The sequence below is a fragment of the Aristolochia californica genome, unplaced genomic scaffold (genome assembly GCF_029961685.1).
Source record: "Aristolochia californica isolate CCGP_79_NKW_82.1479 unplaced genomic scaffold, dmAriCali1.0.hap1 SCAF_16, whole genome shotgun sequence".
NCBI classification, from domain to species: Eukaryota; Viridiplantae; Streptophyta; class Magnoliopsida; order Piperales; family Aristolochiaceae; genus Aristolochia; species Aristolochia californica.
The window spans coordinates 1,432,697-1,449,615 of NW_027181837.1; the positions used below are offsets into that span (position 1 = coordinate 1,432,697).

Below are 16,919 nucleotides of genomic sequence, written 5' to 3' on the forward strand. Positions count from 1 at the left end.
GTCTGGCCGATTGCCTTCGCCGCTTGGTTTCATTTTCTTCCTTCGATTTCTTACTTCCCTCGTCTTCCTTCGCCTTTGTTTCCGTCGCTGCCGTCATCCCCGACGACATGTCCTGTGCTGCTAGACCCATACCCTCGGCGTCATCTCGGCGGAGCCCAATTTTATGTAAAGGTAATGCCTAATTTTATGTAAATTGTATGCTCAATTTTATATAAAATGTATGCATAATTTTATATACAATTTATTTGACATGTATTTTTTAAAAAGTTTTAAATATATGTTGGAGCTCGAACTCGATACATGTATTTTTTGAAAACTTTTAAATGAATGTTAAAGCTCGAACTCGGCTCGAACTTGCATAAAATTATTGGGCTTGGTTCGCGTTCGAGTTCGAAATATTTAAATCAAACTCGGCTCGATGCCACCCTTAATCCCAATGACATAATTGTATTTCGAGAAAAAATAATAAAATAATCCAAAATATTAATTTTTCTCAAAATCATGGATAATTTAATTTAATTTTTCGAAAAACTTTATGAGAATTGGGATCGATGGACACTATTAGGGCTCATTTTTGGGATCAAATACTATTTCATGGGTATGCCTCATATGACTAGAGGTTTCAATGTTAGTATGAAGTGAAGAAAAAAGAGGAATCCTCGTTGGAATATGAGCCTCAAATTTTGTATAAGAGCATGTTGAAGAGGTCATACAAACACTTGAAATGGGTTGGGCTTCACATGGAAACTGACCCAACCCCCAAAGACAGTATGGGTTTTGGGTTTCACCCTGCGGGTCAGGTAAAAAAACAAGCTAGGTTTCAAGTTGATGACAAATTTTCCCAAAACTGACCTGTGGGATAAGATGGCGGTATGAAACGGGGTAGGGACTACCGGGGTTGGATCGAGTTTGCACTATAACTTCTTATCTTCTATTCTCCCACTATAACTTAACTAAGATGTTTTTTCGTTATTGGTCGCATAATTTTTTTTACCAGAACTTGTGAAATTATTTGTTGTTGGTTCTTCAATATTTCGTTTTTCATACTTCAACTTCACTGCAAGTTGTTGCTGCTTTAGGAAAGAGAAAGCAGGATTTCTTCAAAGACTATTTCAAAGATGATGCTTGTTGATTGAATGTTTTCCATATGGGTGCTGCTTCATGTGGGTGGAGGCAGTCATGGATGGCGTTCGTCACTGGTTTCAACACCGATTCGATAAGCCTTCGCATTCGTTCCTAAAAGGATACCGGAAAATAGTTGATTCCCCTTTCATTGTTATCGTATCACAGGTACTAAGTGAAAAAAACAAAATTACTATTGCTGAAACTTGATTGACTTGAATAAAAAATAAAAAAAAAACTTTGATCTCTAAATACTATAATTTTGCAAAATTTCACAGCCGCATTTAGAACAACAACAGGTAGAAGTATTTTACTGTGTGAAAATATTTCATAAACCATGACATTTATCAGAAAGTCTAGACCAACTAGATAACATCAGCCATGAAAAAAAAAATCAGCAATCAAAATAAAACCGAATCCAGAGCACATAAACTGGATATATTTCATTTCAAGAAAAGAGTAGTTAATACATGATACAAGAAATTTGTAGAAGACGGAACACCACTTACCAAGAAGGTTTTAAAATAAGGCAACATAGTCTCTAGTGAACCTTTAACCAAAGAAAGATGGGTAACAACCAAAATCGCCAATAGGCTAGCTTAAGTTGCTCCCAGTTGTCCAAAACCTCAAAACTGAGTATAGCATCAAGCCTAAATCTTAACCACAAACTGCTCTGCTGAACTCTTCTTCACAACCCCTTTGGAGCACAATTTGTTCAGTAACTCTAAAGCTTCCCTTGCCAACCCCTCATACGCCACTCCCTCAATGAGAATTGTGTATGTTGCTTCAGTTGGTTTACACCCTTTTGATACCATATAAGCAAGGAAATCAATAGCTCGATCTGTTTGGCGAGCCTTACAAAGGCCTAATATTACAGAATTGTATGTGATGGCATTTGGCCTAATACCCAAACCTTCCAATTCATGAAAGAACTTAATTGCTTCATTAATCTTGCCTTCTCTACTAAGTCCAGCAACCAGAGAAGAATATGTTATTATATCAGGTTGGAGACCTTTTTGCAACATCTCTTCAAGAAGTTCTACTGCTCGATCCGTATCTCCCATCTTTGATAGCCCATCAATAACTGTATTGTAAGTAATTAATACTGGTGAACAACCTTTGTCTCCCAGTTGCTTAAGAATCTCAACTGCAACATCAACCTTTCCATCCTTACATAAAGCAGTTAGCAAAGTGTTATATGTTACAATATCAGGATAACACCCCCTCGAAACCATTATATCCAAATACTCAATTGCCCTCTCCATTTTCTTCTCTTTGCAGAACCCATGAAGCAGTGGGTTGTAACTTAGAGAATTGGGGGTGCAACCATGCTTTGGCATTTTCTCCAATACATCAATGGCCCGACCCAATAAACCCTTTCGACACAAGAAATTGATTAAAATGTTGAATGTTACAACACTGGGTGCACATCCTTTCTGCACCATATCAGCTAACAACTTCTCTGCATCCATCCATTTCCCTGTGCTACACATACTTCGCAAAATTATATTGTGGGTGATCACATTAGGCTGACAACCAAAGGATGGCATACTATTCAAGAAAGCTATTGCTTCATTAAGTCTACCTTCCTTGCAAATCCCATTAATAAGAACGTTGTACGTCACTACATCTGGTTTACATCCTCTTCTCCTCATCTCATCCAAAAGCTTCATTGCCTGATCAACCCCACTGTCCTTGCAAGTAGCTTCAATCAAAATAGTGTAAGTAATAACATCAGGGTAGCACTCTCTCTGAAGCATACGATCAAGCACTTCCATGGCTTGATTCAGCTTTCCTCTATCACACAAACTACGCAATATTGTGTTGTAAGTCACCACATCTGGTGCTACACTCATTCGTTCCAGTAACTGCAAAGCATTACCTATCCGACCAGACTTGCAATACCCGCTAATTAGAACATTATAGGTAATAACATCAGGAACAGCTCCAGAATCTTCAATGATTTCTAAAATACGAGTAGCTTTGGCAATCTTCCCACCCCGGCAAAACCCACGAATTAGGCTTGTGCAAGAGATGATATCGGGAATTTGTCCATGAGCCAGCATACTCTCTAAAAAGTTCAGACCCTCTTCCAGCTCCCCATTTCTCACAAATCGGCGTAACTGATCGTTACCTTCTGAATCATCAACCACATGAGAAGAGTCCTCAAAAGTGCTCCTTTTTGCTTTCCCGTTTGAGCCCGTTGAGTGCTTCAACAATCTACCGTTCGAGCCAACAGAATCCATTCTCACTACTGCCGTCACCATATCACTACGGTGCTTCCTATACTTAGCCAATGTTCTTACTTTCACATCCCCATTCAAAATATCGTAGCAGGAACTAAAACTAACAACTCCACCAATCCATGAGCGAGAATTAGTAAAACTGAGGCACAAAACCCTAACCTTAGTTTCATTCAGGCCGCAGGTGAATGATGAACAGCATCCAGGCCTTTGCTTCGCCGGTACCAGAGAACCCATCTCTTTCGTTTTCAATTGGATTCTAGAAAAATGGGACCCAACGGGAGCCAAAACTCATCCTTCAAAAGCTTCTAGGGCTACGGGAAGAAGCAGAGATGAACAACTTGGAATATAAACACCACGAAAGACTGAGCAGTCTTAGACCAGTGGTTGCAGGCAGTGCGAGAGGGTTTTACAGGGTTTTGAGGTAGAAGACATTCTGAGGTCGACCATACCTCGCTCCTGACGCTCTTATCTTATGATTTTCAGAAGCGTCGAGGATTCCAGTTCAAAAATCGTTACTGGGTACTGGGCCTGTTGTTTAAATCAAACTGTGGACTTTGAAGATCCAATTGTGGCCCATTAAGCAACCGCCTCATCGAACTTCAATTCTCCACAATTTAAATTTTAATCGACTACTAAAATTGTCTAAGAATACTTGCACTATACTTGCACTAACAGGCACAGGCCATTGTCTTTTTTCTTGCACCCCCTTTTCCCGCACTGATCGTGTCTCCTATCCTCAACTCACGCGGAAAAACGTTGAGAGCCACTGACTACTCGATCGTTTTTCGTCGATTTTTCTTTCAGTAGGCCGAATCTTGTGTTGTACTACAGAGATCGAAGGGAAATTTGCTCCGAAGCTCCTTCTCCTGTTCCCCATAAAACGAATCCGGGAAGATCGAGAGGAGCATGGCCATCTGTTCCCCTTCTTCTTCTTCTTCTTCAAGTGACAAGGCATGGATCGTACATGGGTTGCTGGCCGGAGCAGCAATCGCTGCAGCTGGAGCTTATGCAGTAGTTTCTCTTCGCAGATCAGGAAATTTGAGGAACAGAGTTGTTGGCATTATCCCTGCTCGTTTTGCATCTTCGCGGTTTCCGGGAAAGCCGCTAGTCCAAATCTTAGGGAAACCCATGATCCAGGTACATTTTCATTTTCTCATTCTCTTTTCTTTTCATTGAACATTACTTTTAGTTTCTCTTTAGTTCTTTATACGACTTGAAAGAACTAGCTAAAAATCACGGTTTTCTTTATCCCTCTCTAAAATTTAGTTAGTACTGTTGACTTCGTGACTTAAAGTAAGTTGAGTCTATCAGGAGTTACTGCTTTGTTTTTTTATTTTTTAGAAAAAAAATTCTTAGTTAATATCGGTTGGCTTTTTTTTAAAAATAAGTTTTCCGCAGAGTAGTTCTCAATATGGATCGGTAGTCTGTGGCCTTCTACGTTTTTCATCAACTGCGTTATTCGGGCTTAAGGATGAATTCTAGCGTTCTTCCATGTTCTCTTAATTTGTATTACCCCATCAAAGAGTTTTCCGCATGGTTGTAAGAACCGGCAAGTCCATTTGCAACTTGGGCTAGTCCACTGGCGTTTGGAGGACAGCAGCTCAGATCAGGCAGTGGAATTACCCTATTTATTTTGGATTCCAGCGATCTGCCCTAACCCAATTCAGAGCAACCCGACTTGGATTTCCGTGAGTTTGAGACAGTTCTCAAGTCCGTGTCGAAGAAACTTGGTTCTCCTGAGTACTTTACATACTCTGGAGATGAAAAGGAAGTCATTTTCCTTTCATCAGTCTAACAGAGATTTGCTGATCTATGGTTATTGATGGGATCATCTAATTTTGATGGAAAGAAACATGTGCCTAGCAATCAAATTGTCCTAGCTATAGCTGTAAAGGTCAGACAAGGTCATCGGGGTCATAGCATTATCTACATTCACTAATAATCTGGATTTTGTGTTTTGCTGTGCTTGTGTTGTCCTTGGCAACAATGCCAATGTTAACTTACAGGAATGGATTCATATTGTTGGTTAAGACCCTGTTAAAAAAACTTTAGTGTTACCTTTCAGGCTAGGTATACAAGAGCTCACAACTTGTAAAAAAAATTCTCTTGGTTTTAGGTAATGATTAGCGGTCAACCCAATTCGGGTTCATAATTGTAGTGCTTTTTACTGTTTCACAGGCATCAGTATTGATTTTTTTATAATTTAATACTTCTTTAGTTTGAATACTTCTCCTGATTCTCAAAAAATGCCTCATACGATTCCCAAAAAATGCCTCTTCTGATTCTGTAGCAAATGACAAAATGCTGAAACTTACAAGTTCAAAAAAATAATTGAATCTCGGCTGGGTTTCATCAGCTTTTCCAGATGCTTTGTTCTTCATCCTAATTCCTGGTATGCCATCTTATAATTTTACATGCAGAGGAAACTCACTCACTCTTTCTCTTTCTCTCTCTCTCTGGTAATGATTCAATATAAAGTACTGTTATGGGCATGATTTCCCTTCAAGCTCTTTATTCACACATACATGTCTTTTAAGTTTTTCATTTTATTGTCAGTTTTTGGATGTGTAAAGGAATTGCTTCTAAGTTTATGGTGAAAAAGGATTTCATATTCTTTTATGTATACAACCACTTTACTGTTGCCATGATGTGATTCACATCAAATAAGGTTGCCATATCATGAATGTCTTCTTTTAAACTTTTTTTTTCAGCGAACTTGGGAAAGAGCAAATTTAGCCTCAACTTTAGACCATGTTGGTATGAGACATTACTGAACCCTTTTGCAGTACTTTTTCTTTGTTTAGTTCATCAATTTATGGCTTGCCAATTTACTTGTAACAGAAACAACACTGATAAACAATGTTTAGTGACTTAACAGTTAAATCCTTCATGTCACAGTGGTGGCAACCGATGATGAAAACATTGCAGAGTGCTGTCGAGGGTTTGGAGCTGATGTGGTAATGACCTCAGAATCATGCCAAAATGGTACAATCATGTCCCCTGTGCATGGTTTTAAGTTTGTCTTCTGTTTCATAATTACACCTTTCTTTATTTATTTATTTTTCCTATTGCAGGTACTGAGCGTTGCAATGAAGCACTTGAAAAGCTTGGGAAGAAGTATGACATTGTTGTAAATATACAAGGGGATGAGCCTCTTATTGAACCTGAAATAATAGATGGTGTTGTTAAAGCTCTCCAGGTTAAAAAAGAGTTTTATCTTTTGTGCAGCCACTTAAAGTAACTTAGTTAGGCTACGTAATTAGGCATTTTTCTCTACTGAAGGAAACATATGGAAAATTAAAACTGCAATGCATTTACTTTTCCATCTGAATCTTTTGAGTTGTTCAGGGAGCCCCTGATGCAGTGTTCAGCACTGCTGTCACAGCCTTAAAACCGGAAGATGGCTTTGATCCAAACAGGGTGAAGTGTATAGTGGACAATCGTGGCTATGCCATTTATTTCTCCAGGGGACTAATCCCATACAACAAGTGACTTTCTGTATTCAGTTCAAAACCTGTGTTCTTTACTAAAGACATCTTCTTTTCTCAATACCTGAATACATGGTGTATGTGTTTTAATTCTGCAGGTCTGGCAAGATGAATCCTAACTTCCCATATTTACTTCATTTGGGTATTCAGGTATAAGAGAGCCAATATAATGGAAAATGCTTGTATTTTATATGTATGTATATATATATATATATATATATATATATATATATATTTGTGTGTATGTGTATTTGTGTGATTCTCGTGATTGTTGGTTATCTTTACTTACTCTTAAGTGCTAGGAATGATCTTACTGCTCTCCATTTATTTTATGTACCATGTTTCTTGAAGTTGAAAAGCTTTAACAATTTCCATAGTGCCATTTACTGTAGGTATTTTTTACTGATGCCTTTGTTCTTTTCACCAGAGCTATGATTCAAAATTTTTGAGAATATATCCGCAGCTTCCACCAACACCCTTGCAACTAGAAGAAGATCTGGAACAACTTAAGGTTCTTGAGAATGGGTACAAGATGAAGGTACTTATAATTTTCGTGATTCTGTGTATTTGGTTTTCTTCTAGTGTATGGTGCAGCAAGCATAAGACATAAGATATCTCTTTTGTTTTTGTTTCTACATCTCTCTCTCAGCCAAAAGCTTCATTTAAAACTTGTAACTGAACACAACTCTTCCATTTAGAAAATAAATATTTCTTGTCCACCCTGGAAGCTTGGAGGGTGTCAGAAGTTTAAGGGAAATGTTACAAATAGGTCAAATTGTTTGAATAAAAAAGTATTTGTGTATGAAAGGGAGAAAGAGCCAACATATCCTCTTCAGGCATCTTTTCCATCAGCCCCTGAAAGAGGAGAAGTTTGTTTTTGCTGCAGAATGGGGTGGAAGGGAGGCATGTAAAAAGGGGCAAGGGTGAGGATGACCCCTTTCCCGAAGGTCAATGCAACACTGTGGATGAGTAGGGGGAGGATGACCCACTTCTCTCTTCTCTCTCTCTCTCTCTCTCTCTCTCTCTCTCTCTCTCTCTCATTTGTTTTAAAATGTATAAATAATGTAAGTATTTAGTGTTTAAAGACACTTGTACCCTTTTTCAACAACTTCCATTAAGTTTAAAGGGCTAGAATTGGATTTTGACTTTATTTGTCAATACGGCACTTAGGACATCTGAGAGGGCTGTTTTTGGAAGTACCCTTCTTCAGTGAAGGAAAAAGCTCAAGTTGAGAAAATATAAGAAGACTTGAACAGCTTGCTTCATGTTTGCCTGTCAAGTGTTAACTGACTGCAACCTGGGACTTCATCAAGTCATTTTAGGTGACAAATCTGCCATACCATTTCTATACTATGTAATATGCAGGAATGATGTGGTGTTACAGGTATAACAAGATATGACCACCTTTCAGTTTAATATGGCACTGTTAGTGCACAGGGAATGTTGAGAGAGTAAATTCTCTAAAGGATGTGCCTAATTATGTTAGTACTGCACATGGAAAGTATTGGGCGAGTCTACATTACCTAGAGGGTGAATCACAGGAAAAAGTTTCAACTCCACTCAAAGGTTGGCATTTAACTTTTATCTCAAAAATATTTAAGGGAGAAGATGCGGGATGATATTATCCTCCATGTCAACTTTAGATTTGAGATAAAAGGTGATCCCGCCATTAACTTTTCATTTACACAAGCTAGCACAAAAGAACACTTTTTATGAAGTAAATGGATCTTCTTGGATGAACTTTCAATTTTTCCTGTGTGATCTAAATTTTGTGAACTAACTCCATCAGATCTCGATTCATAGATAATTGTTTATCACACCAAGTTGAAATGAGCCTGTCCTAAAGTGCGTCATTTGCAGCAATTTTGTTTGAGAGACAAATGAACAATCTGATGTCCTTGCAGGTAATCAAGGTTGATCATGACGCCCATGGTGTGGACACTCCAGAGGATGTTCAGAAAATTGAATTAATGATGCAAGAGAGAAATATATCTTAGTTAATTAGAGACAGGTGTATTGCTGTTTCATGTCGGGGATGTGTCAAATTTTGCCTCCTCAACTGATATGCCCAATACTTATCAGATTTTGAGATACTCGGCTCATGCATAGACAAAAAAGAGTAATCACTATTGAGTTTTCATGCAGCTGAAAATCAGATATTATTGTTAAAGAATCTGTATTTTTTGTTGGGTTTTTCGGGTTTACTCATTCTTCTGTGTTAGTTTTTATTCTTTATAGAGTTGTATTCCGGCATCTATTTTAACTGCTCAAAGAACAATTTCTTGACAATGGAATTGATAGGTGGATGGATAAAACATCTAAATATGATGAGCATCCATTTCTTTTGTGATGCATTATTGACTTAGACAATAATAGCTCGCTACTGTAGCCAATGCTGGCATCACCATTGAACACTGATTCATGGAATTTGGTTATCAGCAGAGCAGGTTAAGAAATGGAAGAGTTGAATAAGGGCTAACGCTGTAGTTGGTATTATGGTTTTTAGCTTTAGATATTCCCACCCTTGCCCGAGTCCGCAAGCCTTACAATTGCTCTTTGAAGGGAAAAACTGAACAGGAAAAAAGAAATTATGACAGACATTTTGGTAAAGCACGCAGCCCGGGCATGGGTTCGCCGCGAAGCCATAAATGTGCCACATTACAATGCATGCCATGTAAGAAAATGACATGACATAAGTCACATGAGTTGTTGGGTGAATTAGTGGCAATAAAAGCTCCAAAAATAATTTTCATTGTGAATGCTCAGGAAAAGGTTGTGGTGGCTGGAAATGCTTAATTTTCTCATATGTAATGAGGCAGAAAAATACATTAAAATGAATTTCTAATGTTCTAAAATAGAGTCAATAGGTTTTAAGAAAAAAAGACATTTGTCCTATTATAAACTCCCAAAAATCCTTCATCAAAAATCATGAATAAATATTTAAAATTATTGGTTTTAGCTGCTATTTACCAGGGTAGTTAATTAGAAAGTGTTGAGACCTATCTTGACCGAATGAAGGCTCAAAATTCACTTCTATAAATTTCTAGGCAATTTTATTTGAATGATCATGTATCATTTAAATGATTCTCTTCTTGTTTGGCTTCTACTTGAAGTATCATTCTCTTGATGAAAATATCATTCAAATGGTATTCCTCCTCCTATCTTATGTTTTCAACATTTGGATGCCAACTTCTAGCCGGCTTCTACATTCTTGTTTTACTTTTTTTGTTTTTCAATCTTCAGATACTCCTACCATTCATATAGGAATGGCTTGGGATCTTGAAATACTTTAGAGACCTGTTCAAAACTTACTCCACACATGGTTAGGTTATCATCAAAACTTGGTGAAAAAGTGGACTTGAGACCAACATCCTCCTGATATGTCATTCCTAAGACCTTTGCAAAGGCAATGAGTATTCCTTATTCTCAAAAAGTAGTGGACAAGGACAGTACTAGAAAAGACTGACATATGGAAACTAACATAACTACTTGCAGGTAAGAAACCCATAAGGTGTTAATGAGTATAAAATATTATATATATATATATATATATATATATATTTAATTATGGAATTGAAAGCTATAAGGCTCAATTGGTAGTTAAGAGGTTCACTCAGATTTCTAGAGAAGATTACTGTGAGAACCTTGCACCTATTGCAATGCCCAATATTATTCGGGTGTTACTCTCCTTAGATGCAAAATATGAATAGAGCTTGCACTAGCTAGATGTTAAGAATGTCTTCCTTAATAGTAAGCTTGGGAATGAGGTTTATATGACTTCTCCATTGGTTTGAATATTTTGGGAGGTAGAGGATGTCAACTCAAGAAGGAATTGTATGGTTTGAAACAATCTCCCTCAGCGTTTGAAATATTGAAGTTAAGGAATTATTGTTAGATTCTAGGTTTTAATCCATAGGAATCTTAGGTTAAGAAGAAGAAGAGTAAAGAAGAAAGAAGGAAGAAATGGAGAAGGAAAGAAGAGGCTAGAAGAGGCTAGAAGAGGCTAGAAGAGACTAGAGGATGAGTTGAGTGAGGAAGATGATTAAGGTTTAGAGTGACCTCTTGAATGAGCCTCCTCCCTCTCTCTTTCTTATTTATATAAGTGGGGCAAGGAAAAAAATACTTAGTCTCTAACTTAATTATACCTTATGCCACTCACTCTCATAATTACATCGAATATCCTTCATTCTTCTTCAATATTCTCCCTCAAGTTGGTGAAAAACAAACATATATTCCCAACTTGAACCATGTATTTGTGAGTGCTCTTGCAGCAATGGCCTTCATGGAGATATCGGCTAATTGACTTTTGGAAGGTACATATTGCATGGTTATAATCCCAGCTTGAAGTTTTTCTTGAATGAAATGACAGTTAATCCTGATATGTTTCCTCTTTGCATGGAATATTGGATTGGTTGCAATGTAGATAGTTGTCTGATTATCACACTGAAGTTGCATGTGCTTGATTGTCCTAAACCTAAGTTCAATCATAAAGGATCTTAGCCATAATAATTTACATACCGCAAGTGTCGTAGCATGGTATTCAGCTTCAACACTTGATTGGGTCACAATATTATGTTTCTTGTTTCTCCAAGTGACTAAATTGTCTCCAACCATTATACAATAACCGAAAGTGTTATTTCTATCATCAAGGGAGCCTACCCTTTTTGCATCAACAAAGCCTTCAATCTCAGTGTACCCATGACATTTGTACAGTAATTATTGACCTTGATTCTTCTTTTAAGTACTGGAGAATTCTTTCCAATGCTACCCAATGAGATTGTTGTAGATGATGCATATTTTGGTTGATAACACTAGCTGAATAGGATATATCCGATCTTGTGACTATGTGATAGATCTGTTTTCCAACTAACCATTGGAAGTGACCAACATCAACATCAATGCTAGTTCTAGCACATATCTTGACATTAGGTTCCATTAGTGTATTGATTGGCTTACATCCGAGCATTTTAGTTTTCTTCATGACATCAAGCACATACTTCCTTTGTGATAGAATGATGTCATGCCTGGATTGGAGAACTTCTATGTCGAGGAAGTATTTGAAAAGTCCAAGATTTTTTGTTTGAAATTCCTTATTTAGATCCTTCTTAACTTGTTGAATACCTCTATAATTGATGTTGGTAATAACAATGTTATCAACATAGATAACCCTAAGAATGTTTCCCTTAGTGGTAGTTTTTGTAAAAATTGAGTGATCACTCTCACACCTTTTTAACCTAAGTTGGTCGACCACAATAGTAAATTTACCAAATCAAGCTCGAGGACATTGCTTCAACCTATAGATTACCCTGTGTAATCGATATATTGTCTCCCCCTCAACCACATAACTCGGCGGTTGACTCATATAGACCTCTTCAGAGAGTTCACCATTTAAGAAGGCATTCACATCTAAATAATGTAAATCTCACTTGAAATTGGCTACGAGAGAGATAAGTACCCATATAGAATTCATTTTTACCACAAGTAAAAAAGTTTTTTTCATAATCAACTCCGTATGACTGGGTATATCCTTTAGCCACCAACTGCGTTTTATGTCTATCCATTGAGCCATCAATGTTATATTTGAGATTAAATACCCATTTGCATCCAACAACTTTTTCATTGGGAGGAAGAGAAGTCAAAGTCTAGCTGTGCACCAAAAAGAACTTGCTCATTTAGTGAAAATTTGGCCAATGCATTTTTATTATCACAACATATAAGTTGTGCAAATAAAAGCACATTAACAATAATAATGAGTTCAGTTTTCCAATAATAGATAAAGCATGTCAAGATAGACTATGATTTTGTTTAAGAAAACATAAAAACAAATAAATTGAAGTTGTCTTTGATCAAGCAAACAAGTTCGCTAAGGGTTTCGCTTAGACTTTTGCTTAGACTTTCATCCCTTTTTTTAAGAATAAACCCATTCGCAAACTGCCCAATAATTGTCCATTGCACATGATAGTACATGAGTCAATGAGCCAGGTCATTTTGCATTGTAAGACCCAACCAGCCCACAACCATTGACTTTGAGACAGCCTACAAGAGCAATATGGTACACTTATATGAATGTGCCATACTATAACATACAACTCCTTGAATAATGATTTTGTTGTTCACGGGATTCATTTGAGTAGGCAACCCTCTTAAGCCACTCAAAATGTTTTGTGTGTCCTAGATCACTTGCGTAATGGGCACCAAGCTTTTCCTTTCCTTTCATGGCTTTTTAATGAAAATCTCAACATGCAAAAAGATGTACTTAATAAGCTAGGGAGTATTTAATTCTTTTGGTGACTGAGCTCCTCAATTTTATGTCATAAAACCTTCACCAAGGGTATGTAGATGAGTATACTAAAATTAGTTGTTCAAATTTCTGAATAATGTTATAGGTCTCCTTGATGATTTTGAGCCATGAAAATAGGCTGGTATATGAATCTTGTTTTTGGTTTGATAAACCTGCTTGTGCATAGGCCGAAGGAAAGAGCTTTCTTCCCGAGAATAATATCTTATTGACATTACAATTTTTTGTACTGGTTTTAAAACTGTCCCAGTTGAAAAATATTCGGCTTCCATTAGAGAGTAAGATTTTCTGCTCAACCCCGGCAGTGACTTTACATCCGTAGTCAAATGCCTCTTATTTTGAAGCCTCAGTATTCAAAACAAGGTGCAAAAATCTTGTTGAAATGAACAAACCTGTCAGTATTCAAAACACTGCTCAAGACGCCTATGATAAACAGGATCTTCCGATAAAATCACTGCCTGGAGCCAGGATTTGCATGCCGACATCAAATTCGGAATCACTCAATGTGACACCACTATGAATTTGTCCTTTTCGTAATGATGATATCGGGAAGACCCTTTTGAAAGTGAAATCCTCTACTAGATGATTGAAAGAGGTAAAGTAGTATAAAACACGTAACATTGTAAAGAAGAATAGTTGGAGTTTTCCGCAACTTTGAACTCTTAGCCGACTAAATCATTCGCCCATGTCGGCATAGATTTTTAATCAAAATAAGAAGTTGTGATGGAGAGTAGTTAATCATTCTTTAGATAAGGCCAAAGAAAGAGAATTCTCGAACTTCAGAAAAAACGAATCCTGATTTCGCAATGAAAAGTTTATTACGTTGTTCAAATCTTTTGTTGTTTCAGTTCAGTGTACCAATGGGCATAAAAATAGATCCATAGTGAACGCTACCAGATGCAGTCTGTATTTGGAAATGAGCTTTCTCTGCCAAATGGAAGAAAACTGGTAAACCTAACTTCTCGTCTCTGTGACCCAGTTTTTGACAGATCACAGATGTTTCAATTTCTGAGGTAGAACCAAAACTTTGAAGTGACAGATGATGCTGTAGACGGGAACAACTCAAACCAAACTTGTTGTCTCTGTGAGTTTGACAGATCACAGATCTTTTAATTACTTAGGTAGAACCAGCACTTCGAAGTGATAAATGATGCTGCAGAGGGGAACAACTCATCTGCCGAAGTATTCTGTTCTTTTACTTGACAACGACTGCATGCAACACCAACACGTCTACGAGATACTAAAATAAAGCCATGGAGATTTCTATTTAGGTAAACGAATGCTCCAGAAAGAATTTGCGTGTAAAGATGAGACGGAAGCATCACATTACAGACAAGCTTTACACAGGTAATGGGACTATTTATAATGGCGACTGCTGTCCACCTATTATGGCTACAAAAGAAAAGCGAACGACCCGTTGAGGCGCTGAGGCGCCCGGTAAATCATTTTTCATCTTAGATTATTCCGGTTGCTCAAACCCGTAGTCTTTCTGCTTCTCGAGGAGAAAATCTTGTGCCAGACGGTAGCCGATCAAAATATCTACCATTTCTTTATATTATTTCGTACAGAGATTCGAGAAGAGCAGAAACAGTATCTCCGATTTCTTGCCATTATTTAGTGCCGATCGGATAGTTGGCGGCAGATATTGGGATTTATAAAAACCGAGGATTCGTTCCTCTTTTCTGGGTAGTGATTCTACATAAAGTCGTCACCGAGACCGCTTTGCAAGTCTAAATGTGAGTCAACGAAGTATCTCTTCCACAACTGTATTTCCTTCACTTTTATAATCTCTCTACAGAAAAAATGATTCAGCCGGAGATTGATTGGGCGAAGCACCCAGATATTTTCGATCGGTGTTCGAGTTTTCTGGAAGGTAGCGTCAGCAGTGACGGCATCCAGATGCAACCCTGTCGGACGCTTCCAGAAATCAGACTCCCTACCACCTGCCCTTTAATCCTGCCCTTTAATCCTTTCCAACAAAGAGTTCGTACCTGCTTTTACGTCTCACGAACAAGATGAAAGCGTAACTATGATCTGTCCATGGCCAGATGCAATGGATCTCTTCTCTTCGAGAGTCCTCGAACTAATGCAGCCGTGTCGTGCAGCTATAAACAGCCGGATTTCCAGAAGATCATAGCTCGCATCAACTAGGCTGATCTTGTCGCTTTCACTTCAATCGAATGTTCAGGATACTGAGCCGGTTCAGGATCGAGTTTAAAGCTTTCACGGCTGGATGCAATGTATCCTGCGCTGTAATGTAGGTAGAATTTGCAGCTTGCACTGCTCCAGACAGACCCAACCTCTCCACAGTAGGCTGGGTCGTTTTGATTTCCAGAACGAATCAGTTGGGCAGGTTAAGTTGTCGACCAGAAACAGGTCTCAGGCTCTGATCCTGAGCTTGACACGTTTTAGAGTCAAGCTCCACTCATTGGAATCACTAATTTAGTTCGGTGGACTCGAATTACAATGATCCTCTCTGGACTATTATATCTGCAGATAAAACTTTGGTAAATGTAACTTATTCGTTAATCCAGAACCAGTGCACTTATCTTATCGGACACCTCCGATAAGCTCACTTAAAAAAGCCCTAGTGAAGAGACTCGACTCTTTTGTTCCGACCAAATCCTTTCTTACTCCACCCGTAATATTGCTCAGATTTTTATGTGTCTATAAATCGCAATTTATTCAATAGAGCAATGCCATATAGAATGCGTACTTAGGTTTACGAAGTACCAAATTATTTGGTCTTTTCTCGGTACCTTTCACACGTGACGCTTGTAAGCTTTGCACGCGAGTGGAGTGGCCCAACCATGTTGTGAGGAGGCAACATAAGGAACGTGGCGCATTTCTCTTCGCTTATAAAAGAATATAAAAATGGTACAATCGAACAAAAGGCGCATGTGCCTTCGTATATTTAACACACGAGCATTTTAAATCCAGGACAGGTGTCCGTTGCTGTGGAGATTTTTTTGTACGATGGTTTGCTGATGTACGACAACAGGGTCCCTCGCCGGCTTGTCGCGGCTGCACAAAATCGTTGGGCTTGCCCGCTTGCTGTCCGAGGTTTACTTTCTTCCAGGCATTTCTGTTTGCCGCTTAGAGGACGACCAGCGTAGGGTTTCTTGGTTGGCCCTTGCCCGGCTCGGAAGTCTGGACCAGTTAATGCATAAAGATTCACATTGGAGAATGGCTTATATACATCTTTTCTAGGAGAATGGTTGTAGCCCCTCCTAATTGGAAACCTTTCCCTAGAAAATTATCTTATTTTCCAAGAAAGTATTTTCAAATAAAATGGGCACTAATGTTTCCTGAAAATTGATTTCTTCTACCCAGAAACAAATTTCCAAAAAACATTTTGTGTTAGTGAGATCAATGTCATTTGAGATTGTCTTTAACGAATGCTTGGACACAACCCAACGTCCAACACCCTCCTTTGGTGGCCACTCAAGATGCTTATATTTTAGAATACTTTTTTATTATCATAATGATAAATGTTGCCTTATGTTTGGCTTAGTTATTTTTTAGTATAAAAAGTGCACACACACTCATTAATGTATTGATGGTCTTCATATTGATTGGGGACGTGCCCTTGACTCTCTTTGTTAGCATTAACCACCAATAAGCACCGGGCATAATGTCTTTGAGGTTAATGAGTTAGAATATACAATCGTAACTAGAATATACAATCGTAACTAAGTAATGGGGTAAATGATTGAGTATATTTATTTATCCAAATAATCAAAATTATTACTTGTAACAGTATAT

General features: G+C 37.9%; 2 protein-coding genes across 2 annotated transcripts; one reads left to right on the plus strand and one right to left on the minus strand.

Annotated features, from left to right (window-relative positions):
• Positions 1–1,549: 1,549 nt before the first annotated feature.
• Positions 1,550–3,823, minus strand: LOC137953137 (pentatricopeptide repeat-containing protein At1g09900). The gene has a single exon (XM_068800376.1). It carries the CDS (start codon positions 3,600–3,602, stop codon positions 1,773–1,775), a length of 1,830 nt encoding a protein of 609 aa, XP_068656477.1. The 5' UTR covers positions 3,603–3,823; the 3' UTR covers positions 1,550–1,772.
• Positions 3,824–4,032: 209 nt separating this feature from the next.
• On the plus strand, positions 4,033–9,206 carry LOC137953528 (3-deoxy-manno-octulosonate cytidylyltransferase, mitochondrial). Its single transcript, XM_068800955.1, has 8 exons — positions 4,033–4,505; positions 6,080–6,125; positions 6,267–6,353; positions 6,443–6,567; positions 6,717–6,856; positions 6,955–7,006; positions 7,284–7,394; positions 8,761–9,206. The coding sequence occupies exons 1-8, from the start codon at positions 4,275–4,277 to the stop codon at positions 8,851–8,853; spliced, it is 885 nt and encodes a 294-aa protein (XP_068657056.1). The 5' UTR covers positions 4,033–4,274; the 3' UTR covers positions 8,854–9,206.
• The last annotated feature ends 7,713 nt before the right edge of the window (positions 9,207–16,919 follow it).